Source organism: Calidris pugnax, unplaced genomic scaffold (assembly GCF_001431845.1).
Source record: "Calidris pugnax isolate Ruff unplaced genomic scaffold, ASM143184v1 scaffold192, whole genome shotgun sequence".
In the NCBI taxonomy this organism is placed as follows: Eukaryota; Metazoa; Chordata; class Aves; order Charadriiformes; family Scolopacidae; genus Calidris; species Calidris pugnax.
This window is the reverse complement of record NW_015090919.1, coordinates 22,407-35,372: the sequence shown is the minus strand read 5'-3', so window position 1 is coordinate 35,372 and position 12,966 is coordinate 22,407. Positions and strand designations below refer to the sequence as shown.

Here is a 12,966-nt window from a genome sequence, read left to right as displayed (position 1 = left end):
GGACACCCCACTGGCTTTTGCAGACTGTGAAACCACAGCATCCTGCCCATGTCTGACTTTTCTTCATCTACTCCGAAGGAAGCAGGTAACTCCCTCCTAGCCCCTGGGCGGTTGCACCATCGGTATCAGCTTGGCCACTCCCAGCGAGGGCCTCTCTGATTGGTCACTGCTTTCCCCACCTTGCAGCAAAGTCTCTTCCCATTGGCCCCCCGTGGCTCCAGCCTGGAGCACGGCAGCCATGGGCAGCACAGCAGGGCCGGGGAAGGTGAGGGGGTAATGGCCACCGGGTGGGACGGTCACCCTGGCAGCCGTGGGGGGTGCAGTACTGTCCTGGGCCACAGAGCCTCTGGCGATTCTTGAGTAGTAGTAGGATTCATCGTGGGTATGACATCACGAGCACTGGTGACATCACTGGAGATGTCCCAAATAGCCTCCCTATGGTTCACCACACAGCAAACACTAATTACTAACTAGTAATAATCATCAGTACTTTTGCCACTGCCGTGAAGCTATCAGTGCCCATGGCATAATAGGAATTGTGACATCACCATTGTTTTTTACAACATATAGGTGACAGGCGAGTCACGTTGCCAACAGCTGTGACAGAAGCAGTGACACAGTACTGATTAACCTGCGCTTTGTCACGTCAGGGCTTTTACAGGGGCATCAGTGATGTTACAGGTATAAATGACATTATACGCAACAGTATCATGAACAGTGTCGGAAAACGGGCCAAAGTCATTACTAGTGATGATGTCTTTGTCAATGGTGTCATTCATATCAGTGGCACCAGTGCTGGTAACATTATGAGTAGCAGTGATATTATCAACAACCACAGGGAGAGACAGTCCTGCTGGGGCTGGGAACACCTCTGCCCCAGGGCTGGCAACAGCAGCTTGGAGGCACCCAGTCTCTGTTCCTGACTATGGGAGCAGTGGTGGTATTGCTGGGGAGGTCGGGGACGCACCTATCCCTGGGGCTGTGACAGCAATGGCCCCAGCAGTTGGATTGCAGACACACTATCCCTGATCCTAGGTGGGGCTGGTGCTGGCCCTGCAAGGGGTGGTGCTGGGGACAGCCTTGTTCCTGGACGTGGTGAAGGGCAGTGGCCCTGCCAGTGCTCACAGCCTTACCTTTTCTGTCCCAGCCCCGGTGCCATGAAACCGAGATCTGTGTGTGGTGAGTATATCCCCAAGCCTGTTCTGAAATGTCCCCAGCCACTTCCCAGGTCTTCTCTTTACCCCATTCTCAAATGTCCCCAGTTGTCCCTGCATCCTTCCTGTCCCTTGTTTTGCCCTCCAGGATTCCCCAGGTCCTTGTGTTCACAACTACCTAGCTGGGTCCCCTCATGCCTTCATCCCCTCATGCCTCTTGCTCCCACCAGAACCCACTGTCCCTGTCTTCTCCCATGTCCCCATCTCCTCCTCCCCCACATACCTCGGTATAGGCCTTTCCCTGCAGGAAGGATCTGGATGTGGTGGCTATGGAGCGACTTCAGACAGCCCCAACCCTCCAGGATCGATGGCTGTAAGTGAGGGGACAGGTTGCCCAAAGTGCTTTGCACACCTGGGACCACCCGAAACACCGTGGGACCACCCAAAACATCCTGAGACTGCCCTGGCATACTTGAGATCCCAGGGGAAAACCTTAGGAGTCCTAGGACACCCTGTAGGCTCAACCACCTGGACACCCTCAGAGCACTCTGGAGACACTATGGGATGATTCTGGGGAACCTAGAACCCCTTAAGGTACACAGGGAACATTCTAGGACATTGTGGGGACTCCAGGACTTCTTGGTACAACCCCAGAACATTTTTGGGAACAGAGATGGCACTCTACGGACCTGAGGAATGCCTCTGGGCACACCCCACCCCTCCACACCCCAAAACTTAGGACACTCTGAGACACCCATGATACCCCTGAGACCCTCATGGGACCACTGGGTCCCTACCTGAGGACCCCCGGGGAAACCACTGAGACACCCGGAAGGTCATTCACTCCCCACACCCCAGTATTCCCCTAGTCTACATGTCTTCTCCATAGTATCCCAATTCTCTGTCAGTCCCAATGTCCCTGTCCCACACAGAATACCCTAGAACCCACTCCTGGGTGCCTATATTCCCTCTCTCTATCCCAATATCTCCCACTGGTGTCCCCATTCCCCTTAGCAGTTTTCTAGGTGTCCTCCCTGTGCCCTGTTGTCACAGCGTCTTCCTCCAGGCCCCTTGAGCTGTCCCAGTACGCCCCCATTCTTCCCCCTACATCTGCCCAAACTGAGTTTCCAAAGGGTGTTCTGGTCCCTCTTGGTTTCCTTGTTGTGTCTTCTCAGGCCATCCCTGTCATGCCTCTCAGGCTGCCCCTGTTCCCTCCTAGTGTCCCTGTCACTTCTAGGGTGTCTCTGTTCCCTCAGTGTGCTGACAGAGGTTCTGCCAGGGCCCCCAATCATTCTGGATGCCTACGAGGGGGCCCTGGAGCTGGGAAAGGAGCTAGACCTGGCCCCAGGGCCACTCTCAGCCCTGCTGGCCATCATGCGCCGCACCATTGCCATGTGCACAGGTGAGGGCAGGGGCAGGAGGGGACGGGAAAGGAGATAAGGTTCAGCCTTGGAGCCTTGGTGGAGCTCACCACGACTTCCCCAACCTCAGAGACACCCCTGCCTGATGTGGAGGAGTGCTACACCTACTTCAGCGAGCTGCTGTTGCGCCACACTGTGCATGTGAGTTTTCATGTGGCCCTCACAGACTTATTGGTGCTTGTGCACTCCTTGTATGCCCATTGCACGCTTGGTCATACCTGCCTGCTCCCTGCACACTCCTCACATGCTTCTTGGCATGCACACAACTCCCTGAACACACCCTGTTGCGTTTATTGACAGTCACACTCTCCTTGCACAGTTATTGAAGCCTGTATGGTCCTCACATACTCCCTGCACACTTAGAGGACCCCTGCTCCCTTTGTGTGCTTTCCAGACACTTCCTGGTGTCCGCACACTCCTGGCACATGGTGCCCACTTGTTCTTTGCACTTTCCCCATGTACTTCGCTGAGCCTGTACACTCCTGTAGGCTCCCCAGGACCCATGCATCCCTCTGCTCTACACCCTTACTCCCCCAACATGCTCCTGGCATGTTCCCACCTCTCACACTACCCAGATGCAGCTCAGATGCTCCTCTACTCTTGTATGCTCCCTGCATGCTTCCCAAACCTGCCTGTCCCTTGCCTGCCTCTGCCATGATGCCATTCCTGCAGTGCCCCCCAGTCAGTGTGGCCATGTTTGGGCTGAGCCAGGTGGCCCGCATTGCATCCCACGTCCTCGACACGGTCCTTCGTCACACCAAGCTCTACGCCTACGTCCTCACACCCCAGGTGAGCTTGGCACTGTCGAATGTAGGTGTGCAGTGGGGGACAAGGCCTGCTCTGATCCCACTCACTGTCTTCTGACCCTGCCACCAGGTCTGCCTTGACCTCACCCTGGTGTATGTGGGAGGCCCCGAGAATTGCCAAGAGGGAGAGGAGCCCACCATTCTCCCGCAGGAGGAGGAAGGAGAGACCCCTGGGAATCCCAATACAGGTCGGATCCCCCTGGCTGTGGGTTTGAGGGTTCTGGGGAAACACAGGGTAATGAGGGAGCCCTGGGTAAGCAGGGGACACCCTCAGATTTGGGGTGCACCCTAGCATCTCAGAGGGCTGGAGCACCATGGGCAAGGGTCATGGAAGACGCTCTGGGTTCATGTGGGCAACCAGTGGTCTGGCGGGGTCAAATGGGCACCTTGGGGTTATGGGGAGGGTCAGGTAGAGCACCTTGTTGTCTGGTAGGATCAAGGAGGCCCTCAGGGTTACAAGGTGTTGGGAGGGAGTCTGGATGGCACCCTGAATCACAAAGAAGGGTTGGGGTCACCAGTTGAGTACAACTGGGAATCTCCAGAAGCATGTCATGCCTTGCCCCGTGTCCTCCTGTTTCCCCAGTTCCCCTATGTTCTTCCCTGCCGACCAGGCACTTTGTCCTGACCCCTGTCTTCTCCCCATCTTGCTGTGTTCCTGGTGATACATGTCCTTTGTGTTCCATGTCCCTGCTGTACTCTGTTCCATCCCCTTGTCCCCAGGATCCCTTCTCCCCCAGTTGTTGGTGACAAGCCCTAATCCCTGACTTCTCTCATCCTGCATGTCCTGTCTGTATGTACCCCCAGTTTTAGGCTCTGACCTCTGCTCCCTCATATCCCCTCCTTGTCCACAGGGCCCCTTATGTGCCCTGTCTCCTCAGTGCCAGGCCCTGAACGCTGTCTTCCCATGCTCCCTGTTCCCTCACCTCTGATACCAGACCATGACCTATGTCTTTGTGTCCCCAGGGTCTCTGTTACAGGAGGTGGCAGTGGCTAAGCTTGTCCAAGTGATTCCGGGAGAGAGCCAGGAGGTGCAGACAGGGCTCCTGTGTACTCAGAATTAGCTTGGGACCTACCTTCCCCCTTTGGAGATGCCTTTGGTCAAGGAGGACCTTTCTGGTTTCCACCAAGCCTCACCCAGGGGCAAGAAAGACCTTGGAAGATTCCAAGGGTTTTGTCAGGGCAATAAAGGTCTTAGACCCTGCCAGCATCTCTGTGTCATCTCTGGGACTTGCCCCCATGCCCCTAGGATCCTCTTAGTATTCTCCATATGGCCTCTGGGATACCCCTAGGGAACTGCAGATCTACTGGTACTCCCATATTCTCTGGGATCTCCTCCTATATCCTCAGATTCTCCCTTCTCTTCCTCTCCTCACACATTTCCAAGCATGTAGACCCCTTTGTCACACGATATATTTATATATTGATTGCAGCCCCCATGAATGTGGCTGCTCTGGTGGCCTTGGTCCAAATAGCAAATGCGATTTATTTTCAGAAATGTAGTCTCTTGCAACAGCTGAAAACAATATAGACTAGTAGGAGCTTCAGTAACTGTGCTATGAGAATGGCACCACCTCACTTATTCACAGTTTGCTGCAACCTAATACTTGCTTTGGAATTTTGGTCTACCCTAGGTACACTTAAAGGTTGTGCATGATTTCAGGTGACTGTAAAGCAACTGTGATTTGTCAAGGCGTATCCATGAGAAAAAAAAGGCCTAGTTCACCTCTTCTGAACATGCCTTCAGAGCTTTGCCTGCTCAGGCTTTTATAGGGGTGAAGAATTGCAGGTTGCTTCATCCAGACCACTCTCTTATATGTCAGCCCAGCCCTAGAAGCTTCAATGGTGAGATGAGCACCTCTGTAATCTGTATCTGTGTGCTCTCTCCCAAAGAGTAGAGTGTAGCTGTGACAGATGCTCCAGCTGTATAGAAATGGCATCTGAAAAAAGCTATTATTCTTCACCCCAAAAATGCCAGGTCCCCATGGATGTGTAAATGACCCAGGGCTGCAAGAGGAGCTAGAGGCACTGCCTTCTCCTCCAGAAGAAACTGGTCATTGCCAAGTTGCTGTAAGACCCTGCCAGCCCAGCTGCCTTTCCTTCCCTTCCCTTCCCTTTCCTTTCCCTTGTAGATCTGCTCCATGATCTTGCAAGGAACAGAGGTGAGACTGACTGGCCTGTAGTTCCCCAGGTCTTCCTTTTTACCCTTTTTGAAAAAGGAGGTTATGGTGACTGGAAAAGGTTTCCCCTTTTCCAGTCAGTAGGAACTTCACCAGACTGCCACGACTTCTCAAATATAATGGAAAGCGGCTTAGCAACTTCACCTGCCAGCTTCTTCAGGACCCATGGATGGATTTCACCAGGTCCCATGGACTTAGGTGCCTGATGTACCTGATCTTCTCCTACAGTGGCTCGTTCTTCATACTCATAGCCCCTGTTTTTGCTCTCTCATGCACCAGCTTCTGGGAAAATTGAGTGATACAATGGACTGTTAAAAACTACCCTGAAAGCAATGGGTTGGTGGAACCTTTAAAATTTGGGGCAAGCATTTAGCAGAAGGTTAGTGAACACCAGGGGATCCATCAATTGAGCTGGTCCTGCTCAATCAGACATTTCACATACTGTAGAAGGAGATAAAGTCCCTGTGGTGCATGAAAAGAATATGCCAGAGAAAAGTGTTTGGGTTTCTCCTGCCTCGGGCAAAGGCAAACCCACTTGTGGGAGTGTTTTTGCTCAAGGACCTGGTTGTACTTGGTGGGTGATGCCGGAGGATGGAGAAATTCGAGGTATGGCTCAAGAAAATTGAAGCCTGGGTGAGAATGCTCAGTCCTGGGTCTGCTATAGGAGATGAAGCTGAGCAATCATGCACTAAATGGACTTAACAAACTAATGAGAAATTACTGGGGAGAGTCCAGCAAAGGCCACAAAGATGGGTTGCTCCAGGGAAAGGAGCACCTGTCTACTAAGGAAAGGCTGAGAGACCTGGGTCCAGCAGGACAGAGCTGTGCTGGCACAGAGCAGTGCTGGGAGGAGGCAGGCTCTGCTGGAGCAGCACTGCCCCGGCACCGGCACCCCGCTCCCCATCCTCGCTGTGAGCGGCCGCGCCATCTCTTTGCTGCACGGCCAGGGTCCTCCTGTCCTGGGCGGGATGGGCCAGGCCAACTGCTGCTGTGGCTCCAGGTGGGCTCCCCCCACAGTGGGGGGAGCTTGTGTGGGAAGGAGAGAGGGTCCAGTAGTGGCACTGGGGGAGCGCAGAGGGTTGATGCCAAGCAAGGGCCTCCACCAGTGGCGTCTGGCCAGGGAGGGGGACGTTGCCGCTCAGCAGCGGGTGAGTTTGGGCAAGAAAGAAAGGCAAGCTCCTGGCAGCGGCGGAGCCGTGCCGCCTTCTCCCTTGAGTGTGGCCATGCAGGTTGGGCAGCCCAAGGGAGGAGGTCAGCTGGAGGAGCAAGGAGCCCCGCTGGGCAGCGGCCGCTGGACGGGGTTGTGCGGGGACAGGCAGCCTCTGCTGCTGCTGCTGCTGCTGCCCACAGCTTGGAGGAGGGCAGGGCGAGGGCTGGGCCAGGCTGTCCCGCTGGCACGCCGGCTCTGCGGAGCAGGGCAGGCTGCAGGAGCGCTGGCCCCCAAGGCACTCTCCATTGAGGGGCTCTTGCTCTCTTCTCCTTTGCAGCAGGAGGGAGCAGCAGCAGCAGGAGCAGGCTTTGGAGGTGGGGGCTGCCCTGGCCCTTTGCTCTGCGGCGCAGCCCGGCTGCTGCCCAGGCGCCAGGGCAGGCGGGCTCCGGCTGCAGCAGGAGGCTCTTCTGGAGGCCACGCAGAAGGTAGGCTGGAGCCACCGGCCGCCTGCAGCCTTCCTGGCCCATGCCAGCCGGGCTGCTCTTCCCCAGCTCCCTGGCTGCCTCCTCTCGGGAGCAAGTGCTGCTGGGGGGGCTGCCGCCAAGAGCAGCCCCACAGCCACAGCCGCCCCCTCAGCAGAGGCCAGGCTGCGCAGGGGAAGAGCCTGCTTGGCCCCTGCCCCTGCAGGCAGCAGGCTTGAGAGCCAGCCTTTCCTGTGGGCAGGTGAAGGTGCTGCTGGAGTTCCTCCTGGAGAACGCCACCGACATCTTTGGGGAGGAGATGGCCGGCCTTTCCCCTCCAGCGCCAGCCCAGGAGTCACCAGCCCCCCCGCAGAGAGGCAGAGGTAAGAGCAGGGACTGAGCCCCTTCACGGGCTGGGGATGCCAGAAACCTCCGCGTCCTTTCCGGCGGGGCTGGGCACCAAGTGGGGTCCTCTCAGCCCTCTCTCTCTCCTGGCCTCTGCTTGGTCCTGGGGAGCTCTGCAAGAGGAGCCCAAGGCTGCAGACAGGGCTCGGGGGGCTGAAAACACCAGTGGGGCAGGGCCTCGGGTGGGTGCTGCTTGAGCGGCTTTTGCCTTCCAAGGACTCACTGGGCTGCACGTGCTCTTTCTTCCTCACTCTGCCTTTAGAAGAGCCAAACATCATCGAAGAAGCTGAGGACGATGCCGTGGTGGAGTGTGAATCGGGAGAGGTAGGTTCAGGTCCCCCAGCACGGGGAGAGCGCGTCTGGTGGAGGAGGGGAGCTGCTGATGAGGCCAAGTCACTGCTGTGCCTCTGCCTGGCAGGAGAGCTGGTATGTGTTTGGGGTGTTCTCCCAGTCCCCAGGATAATCCCTGGTGAGGGGAACTGCAAAGGTTGTTCCTCCAATGCACTAGGCCTGTGCTTAATGCCACACAACACCTACAAAGTGCCCAGAAAAAGACAGAGGGGAGCAGTTGTCACCTTCAGAGGAGTTTTGCTCAGGTCCTACTTCATCAGAGCTTTATCAAGTCTCTATTTTGGGGGGCAGGGGGAGTGAGCACAGTGTGACTGAGCCAAAGCAGCCAAAGGGATCTCCTCTGGAGAGCTAAGGCAGCCATTTGGCAAACAGTCGCCTACGACTCCAGGCTCTCTCTTGCCACCAGCCAACCCAACATTTCACTTGTTGGCATCTCTGGCTTTGCCTCCAACCACCCCCAAGAGCGTGGCAGGCTCCCTGGGGCACCCAGAAGAAATGGGGAGGCTTTCCGTGGAAAAGAGGTAAAATGAGCTGCTTTTTGGTTAAAACCAGAACTGACTGGGGGTGATTGTGACTTTCCTGAACTAATACCCCTGTGGGATGGAAAGATTTGCAGACTCCGCCCAGGATAAGGAAAAGAGAAGACAACACAAGAGAAAACGGACCTGGGAAGAGGAGAGTGAAAGCCACGTGGCAAAGAAGAGGAGGAAGAGAGGAAAAGCCTTCATGGATGGAGCCAGTAGAAGATGCCAGAAGGTGCAGAAGGTTGGCAAGGCCAGGTGTGTACCAGGCTCTGCTGTCCACCTTTCCCAACTGGGAACACTGCTCTTATGGGGTCCCGCTGGCTGTCAGGGGGCGGCGAGGGATGGTGCTGGGCAGGGTTTGGGAAGATCTCCATGGCAGCTCCCCAGGGGCTCCCGATGGAGCCCCGCTGCTCAGTGCCACAGGGGCACCCAGCTTCTCTGCACATGCGCGGGCCTCCAAGGGCATTGCCCGTGGGGACAAGGCACCAGAGCCATCCCGGGGACAAGGCCAGCGACAGCTCTCTCTTCTGGGCCATAAAGAAGGCCTCATCAATGCTGTTCCCCAAAGAGAGGGGAACCAAATCCTGACTCCTCCTGCCTCTCTGGCTTTAGCAGAGCTTTCAGATTCTGTCGTTGCAGGTGCTGATGGACCTTCTCCGGCTGAGGCGCTGTGACTCCTGAGACTGCCCCATCGATGTCCAGATGTCCACAATAAAATGAGCTGTTCTCCTTTCTGACTGAATCTGCGTTCTGGTTTGAGCGTCAGCTCTCCCTCTCTCTCCCCTGATGGTGGCCATCCAGAGAACTCCTTGCCCCGCTGCTGGACCCCTGAGCCCTTCCCTTCCTCCCGAAGCCGCGGTGCTCCCCGTGTCCCACCTTTGCTGTCCCTGCTGGGAGTCCACATCTTCCTGCTGAGAGCAAGGCCTGACTGGAATCCTTGTCTGTTTTATACTGGCATCAGGATCAATACTGGTTCTATAGAGCTATTAATGTGAATTATTTTATTATTATTCTATTAAATATGTTTCTTTGTTAATCCTTGTGTTTCCTTGTTTTTTTCCTGATGTGGGGAGGGGTGGGAAGGGTCATAGAATAATTGTCTGAATGACAATAAATTGGGGGACCTGTGGAGATGGCCTGGTCCAACATCTGCTCCAGCAGGCTCCCCTAGAGCAGGTTGTCCAGGACCATGTCCTCTTGAGGTCTGGGAATTCAATGGTGGCCACAGGGACCCACAGGTTGCCACAGGAATCTCACAAGTGGCCATGGGGACCTCACCTGTGGCGATGAAGACATCACCAGTGGCCAAAGGTACCCACAGGTTGCCACAGGGTCCTCACCAGAGGTGTCAGGGACCTCGCTCATGGCCACTGGGACCTCAGTGGTGACCATGGGACCCACTGGTGCCCACAGGAACCTCACTGGTGCCCATGGTCACATCCCTAGTGGCCAGAGGGACCTCATTGGTGGCCACAAGGACCCCAGGTTGCCACAAAGACATCACTGGAGGCCACGGGGACCTCACTGGTGGCCACAGGGGTCCAAAGATGCCCACAGGGACGTCGCTTGTGGCCACTGGGACCACACTGATGGCCATGGGGAGCTGGATAGTGGCCATGGAGACAGAACTGGTGGCCACAGGAACCTCGCTGGTGGCCACAGGGACCTTGATGCTGGCAACAAGGACATCACTGGGCGCCACTGGGATCTTGCTTAGTGGCCACGGAGACATCACTGGTGGACATGGTCACCTCACTGTTGGCCACAGGGACCTCACTGGTGGCAAATGTGACCTCGCTGGTGGCCACAGGGACCCACGAGTTGCCACAGGGATCTCACTGGTGCCATGCTTGTGGCCACGGGGTCACATGGTTTGTCTGGTTGTCTGGAAGGGGCTTATAATAATTCTGAGAGTGCTATTAAGATGCAAACGAGGTCAGATGCCCTTTACTGTAGCTTTGCTGTTGTTAACTAAAAATGAGGCTAAATGGCAATAGAGAAAAGGCAGAGGGATAGGAAAGGCAGAAAAGAGAAGCAGAGGCAGGGTTATGGAGCACAGCAAGAAGTAGCAATTACCACCACTGATCAAACCCGCACGACAGCTTGACAGTCCTCTGGAGTTCAACAGCATCCCATTGATCCATGATTCTCAGGTCGTACAGATGGCGAGGGCTGACAGTGGTAAAGGTTCCGTTTGCAGTGGGTGGAACAGTAATTTATAGCCCCTGTTGGCCTGTAGTTTGACCAACCAATGTGACAGTTACCTGTGCTTCTCCAGTCACTGTCCGACATGGTCACTGCAGGAGCCCTCCTCACCTCTGCCACCCAGACAGCACTGGGCACTGCACAGCAGAGGAGTTCCTTAGGGTAAACAGAACACACTCACTAATATGCATAGAGCTCATTAATATTCATGATGAGTCATTAATAACCCGGGGGGAGGGGATTAAGACCCCCTGGGGTTGTTAATTGCCCTCCCCAGGGTAAGAGTGGCGCTTTAGGGACTGAATCCCACCTCTCAGGGTGTAATTAATGGCCATCGGTGGTAATCAATGCCCTAGGGGGGGTAACTAATTGGCCCACATGTTAGTTAATATTCGGGGGGGTAATGAAGCCACCTGGGGTCAGTAATTGGCTCCCCCCAGGAAGGTAACTGGCACTTTATGGGGTTAAATTCCATCCGAAGGAGGGTAATTAATTTCCCTAAGGGGTAATTAATAGCCCACGGGATGGTAATTAATTACTCCAGGTATAATTACTATTATTGGGGTAATTAATTGCTGCTCCAGGGGAGGAATCAGCACTCTATGGCAATAAATCTCAGCGGGGGTTAATTAATTGTCCTTGGGAGGAATTAAGGGCACTGGGGATGATTATTAATTACCCCAGGATTTAATTAATATTTTATGGGAGTCATTAGTTGGCACTTTGGGGAGGCAAATGCCACCCTGGGCAGGCCATTAATTCCCCTGGAAGATAAATAAACCCTGTGGAGAGAGCAATTAATAACTCTGGGTTAATTAGGCTTATGGAAGGGTTAATTAATCCCTCCTGAAGTAATTAAGTGCTGTCCTGGTGAGTAATTGCCACTTTATGGAGGTAAATGTCACCTTGTGGGGGTAATTAGCCCCCCCCCCCCCCGGATTAATTAACGAGTCTACAGGGTTAACTAATGACCATGGGGGGTAATTAATTGCTTTGGAGGTTAATTACCCACCCCCAGATCCTCCCTCCCCAGTGCCCCACATCTGGACTGAAAGCATAGTGTGGGGCCAGGAGGGAGTGACATCAGCAATAACATCACTCGTGATGTCACGTGTGAGGTCACCCTCCACCCACCCACGTGTGATGTCACCACCCTTTGTGAAGTCATGTGTGATGTCACAGTGCCCTCTTCTCTCCCTTTCCCCCAACCCTAGGATGTGTGGCCTTCTCTGCAATAACCCCACTGGGGGCATGGCCTGGGACCAATGGCGCGTGGCCTAATAAAGGGGGCAAGGCCTGCAATTCTGCACTAACCCCACCGGGGGCTGCTGGGGGCGTGGCCTATGGAGAAGGAGGCGTGGCCGGGGCTGGCTCCCAGCAATGACCCACCGGGGGCTGCTGGGGAGAGTGGTCTATGGGGAAGGGGGCGGGGCCTGGGCTGGCTCCCAGCGCTAACCCCATTGGGGGCTGTGTGGCCTGGGCTGGGGGGTGAGGTCTGGGCTAGAGGGCGGGGCCATGAGCTCCCTCCGCTTGCACTGGGAGTGGGCGGGGCTTGAGGAGCACGTATCCCCTTTATTCTCCTCTCCTCTCCCCACCCCCAGAATAGCGGCGGCGGCCATGACACGTGTCTCCCGCTCCAGCACCACCTCCCTATCCAGCTCTGCCTCCAGGGAGGGCGAGAGGGGGCGGAGGCATACTCTCTCCTGCGGCTGCCTGAAAGGAGGGGGGAGGCCCGCCCCCTGAGGGACAGGACCCCTCTTTTAGGGGGAGATACCCATGGGGCTCATGGGTATCCCCCCATAAGAAGCCCCCCAAAACTGCCCCAAGAGCCCCCAAAATCCTCCAAGGACACCCCAACATCCCCCTGGGATGCTCCAAGCCCCCCCAGGACTCCCCAAAATCTCACTGAGATGCCCCAAAACTGCCTTGGGATGCTCCAATTCCCCCATTGGATTCCCCCCAAAACACCCTTGTATGCTCCAAGTCCACTCAGGACGCCCCAAAATTCTCCCGGGACCCCCTGAACACCCCCAGCCTCCTCCTGGGACCTCCACCCTCCCCCACCCCGGGATCCCAAAAACCCTCTTGGGGTCCCCCAGCCTCCCCAGAACCATCAACACCCCTCTCCAGGACTCCCTCAAATCCCCCTCCTAACCCCTAGGACCATCCAAAACTGCCCTAGGACTCCCCCAGAATACTCTCAGGATCCCCACACCCCCAATACACCCTGGGATGCCCCAACCTCACCCCCCCTCGACCCCCAAAGTACCCCCTAAGGACTCCACAAAATCCCCTGAGATCCCCCAAACTTC

General features: G+C 55.7%; 1 protein-coding gene across 1 annotated transcript; it reads left to right on the top strand.

Annotated features, from left to right (window-relative positions):
* Positions 1 to 238: 238 nt before the first annotated feature.
* On the top strand, positions 239 to 4,461 carry CCDC189 (coiled-coil domain containing 189). The gene is made up of 7 exons (XM_014949706.1): positions 239 to 265; positions 651 to 798; positions 2,392 to 2,556; positions 2,646 to 2,716; positions 3,248 to 3,364; positions 3,452 to 3,569; positions 4,345 to 4,461. The coding sequence occupies exons 1-7, from the start codon at positions 239 to 241 to the stop codon at positions 4,440 to 4,442; spliced, it is 744 nt and encodes a 247-aa protein (XP_014805192.1). The 3' UTR covers positions 4,443 to 4,461.
* Positions 4,462 to 12,966: the final 8,505 nt, after the last annotated feature.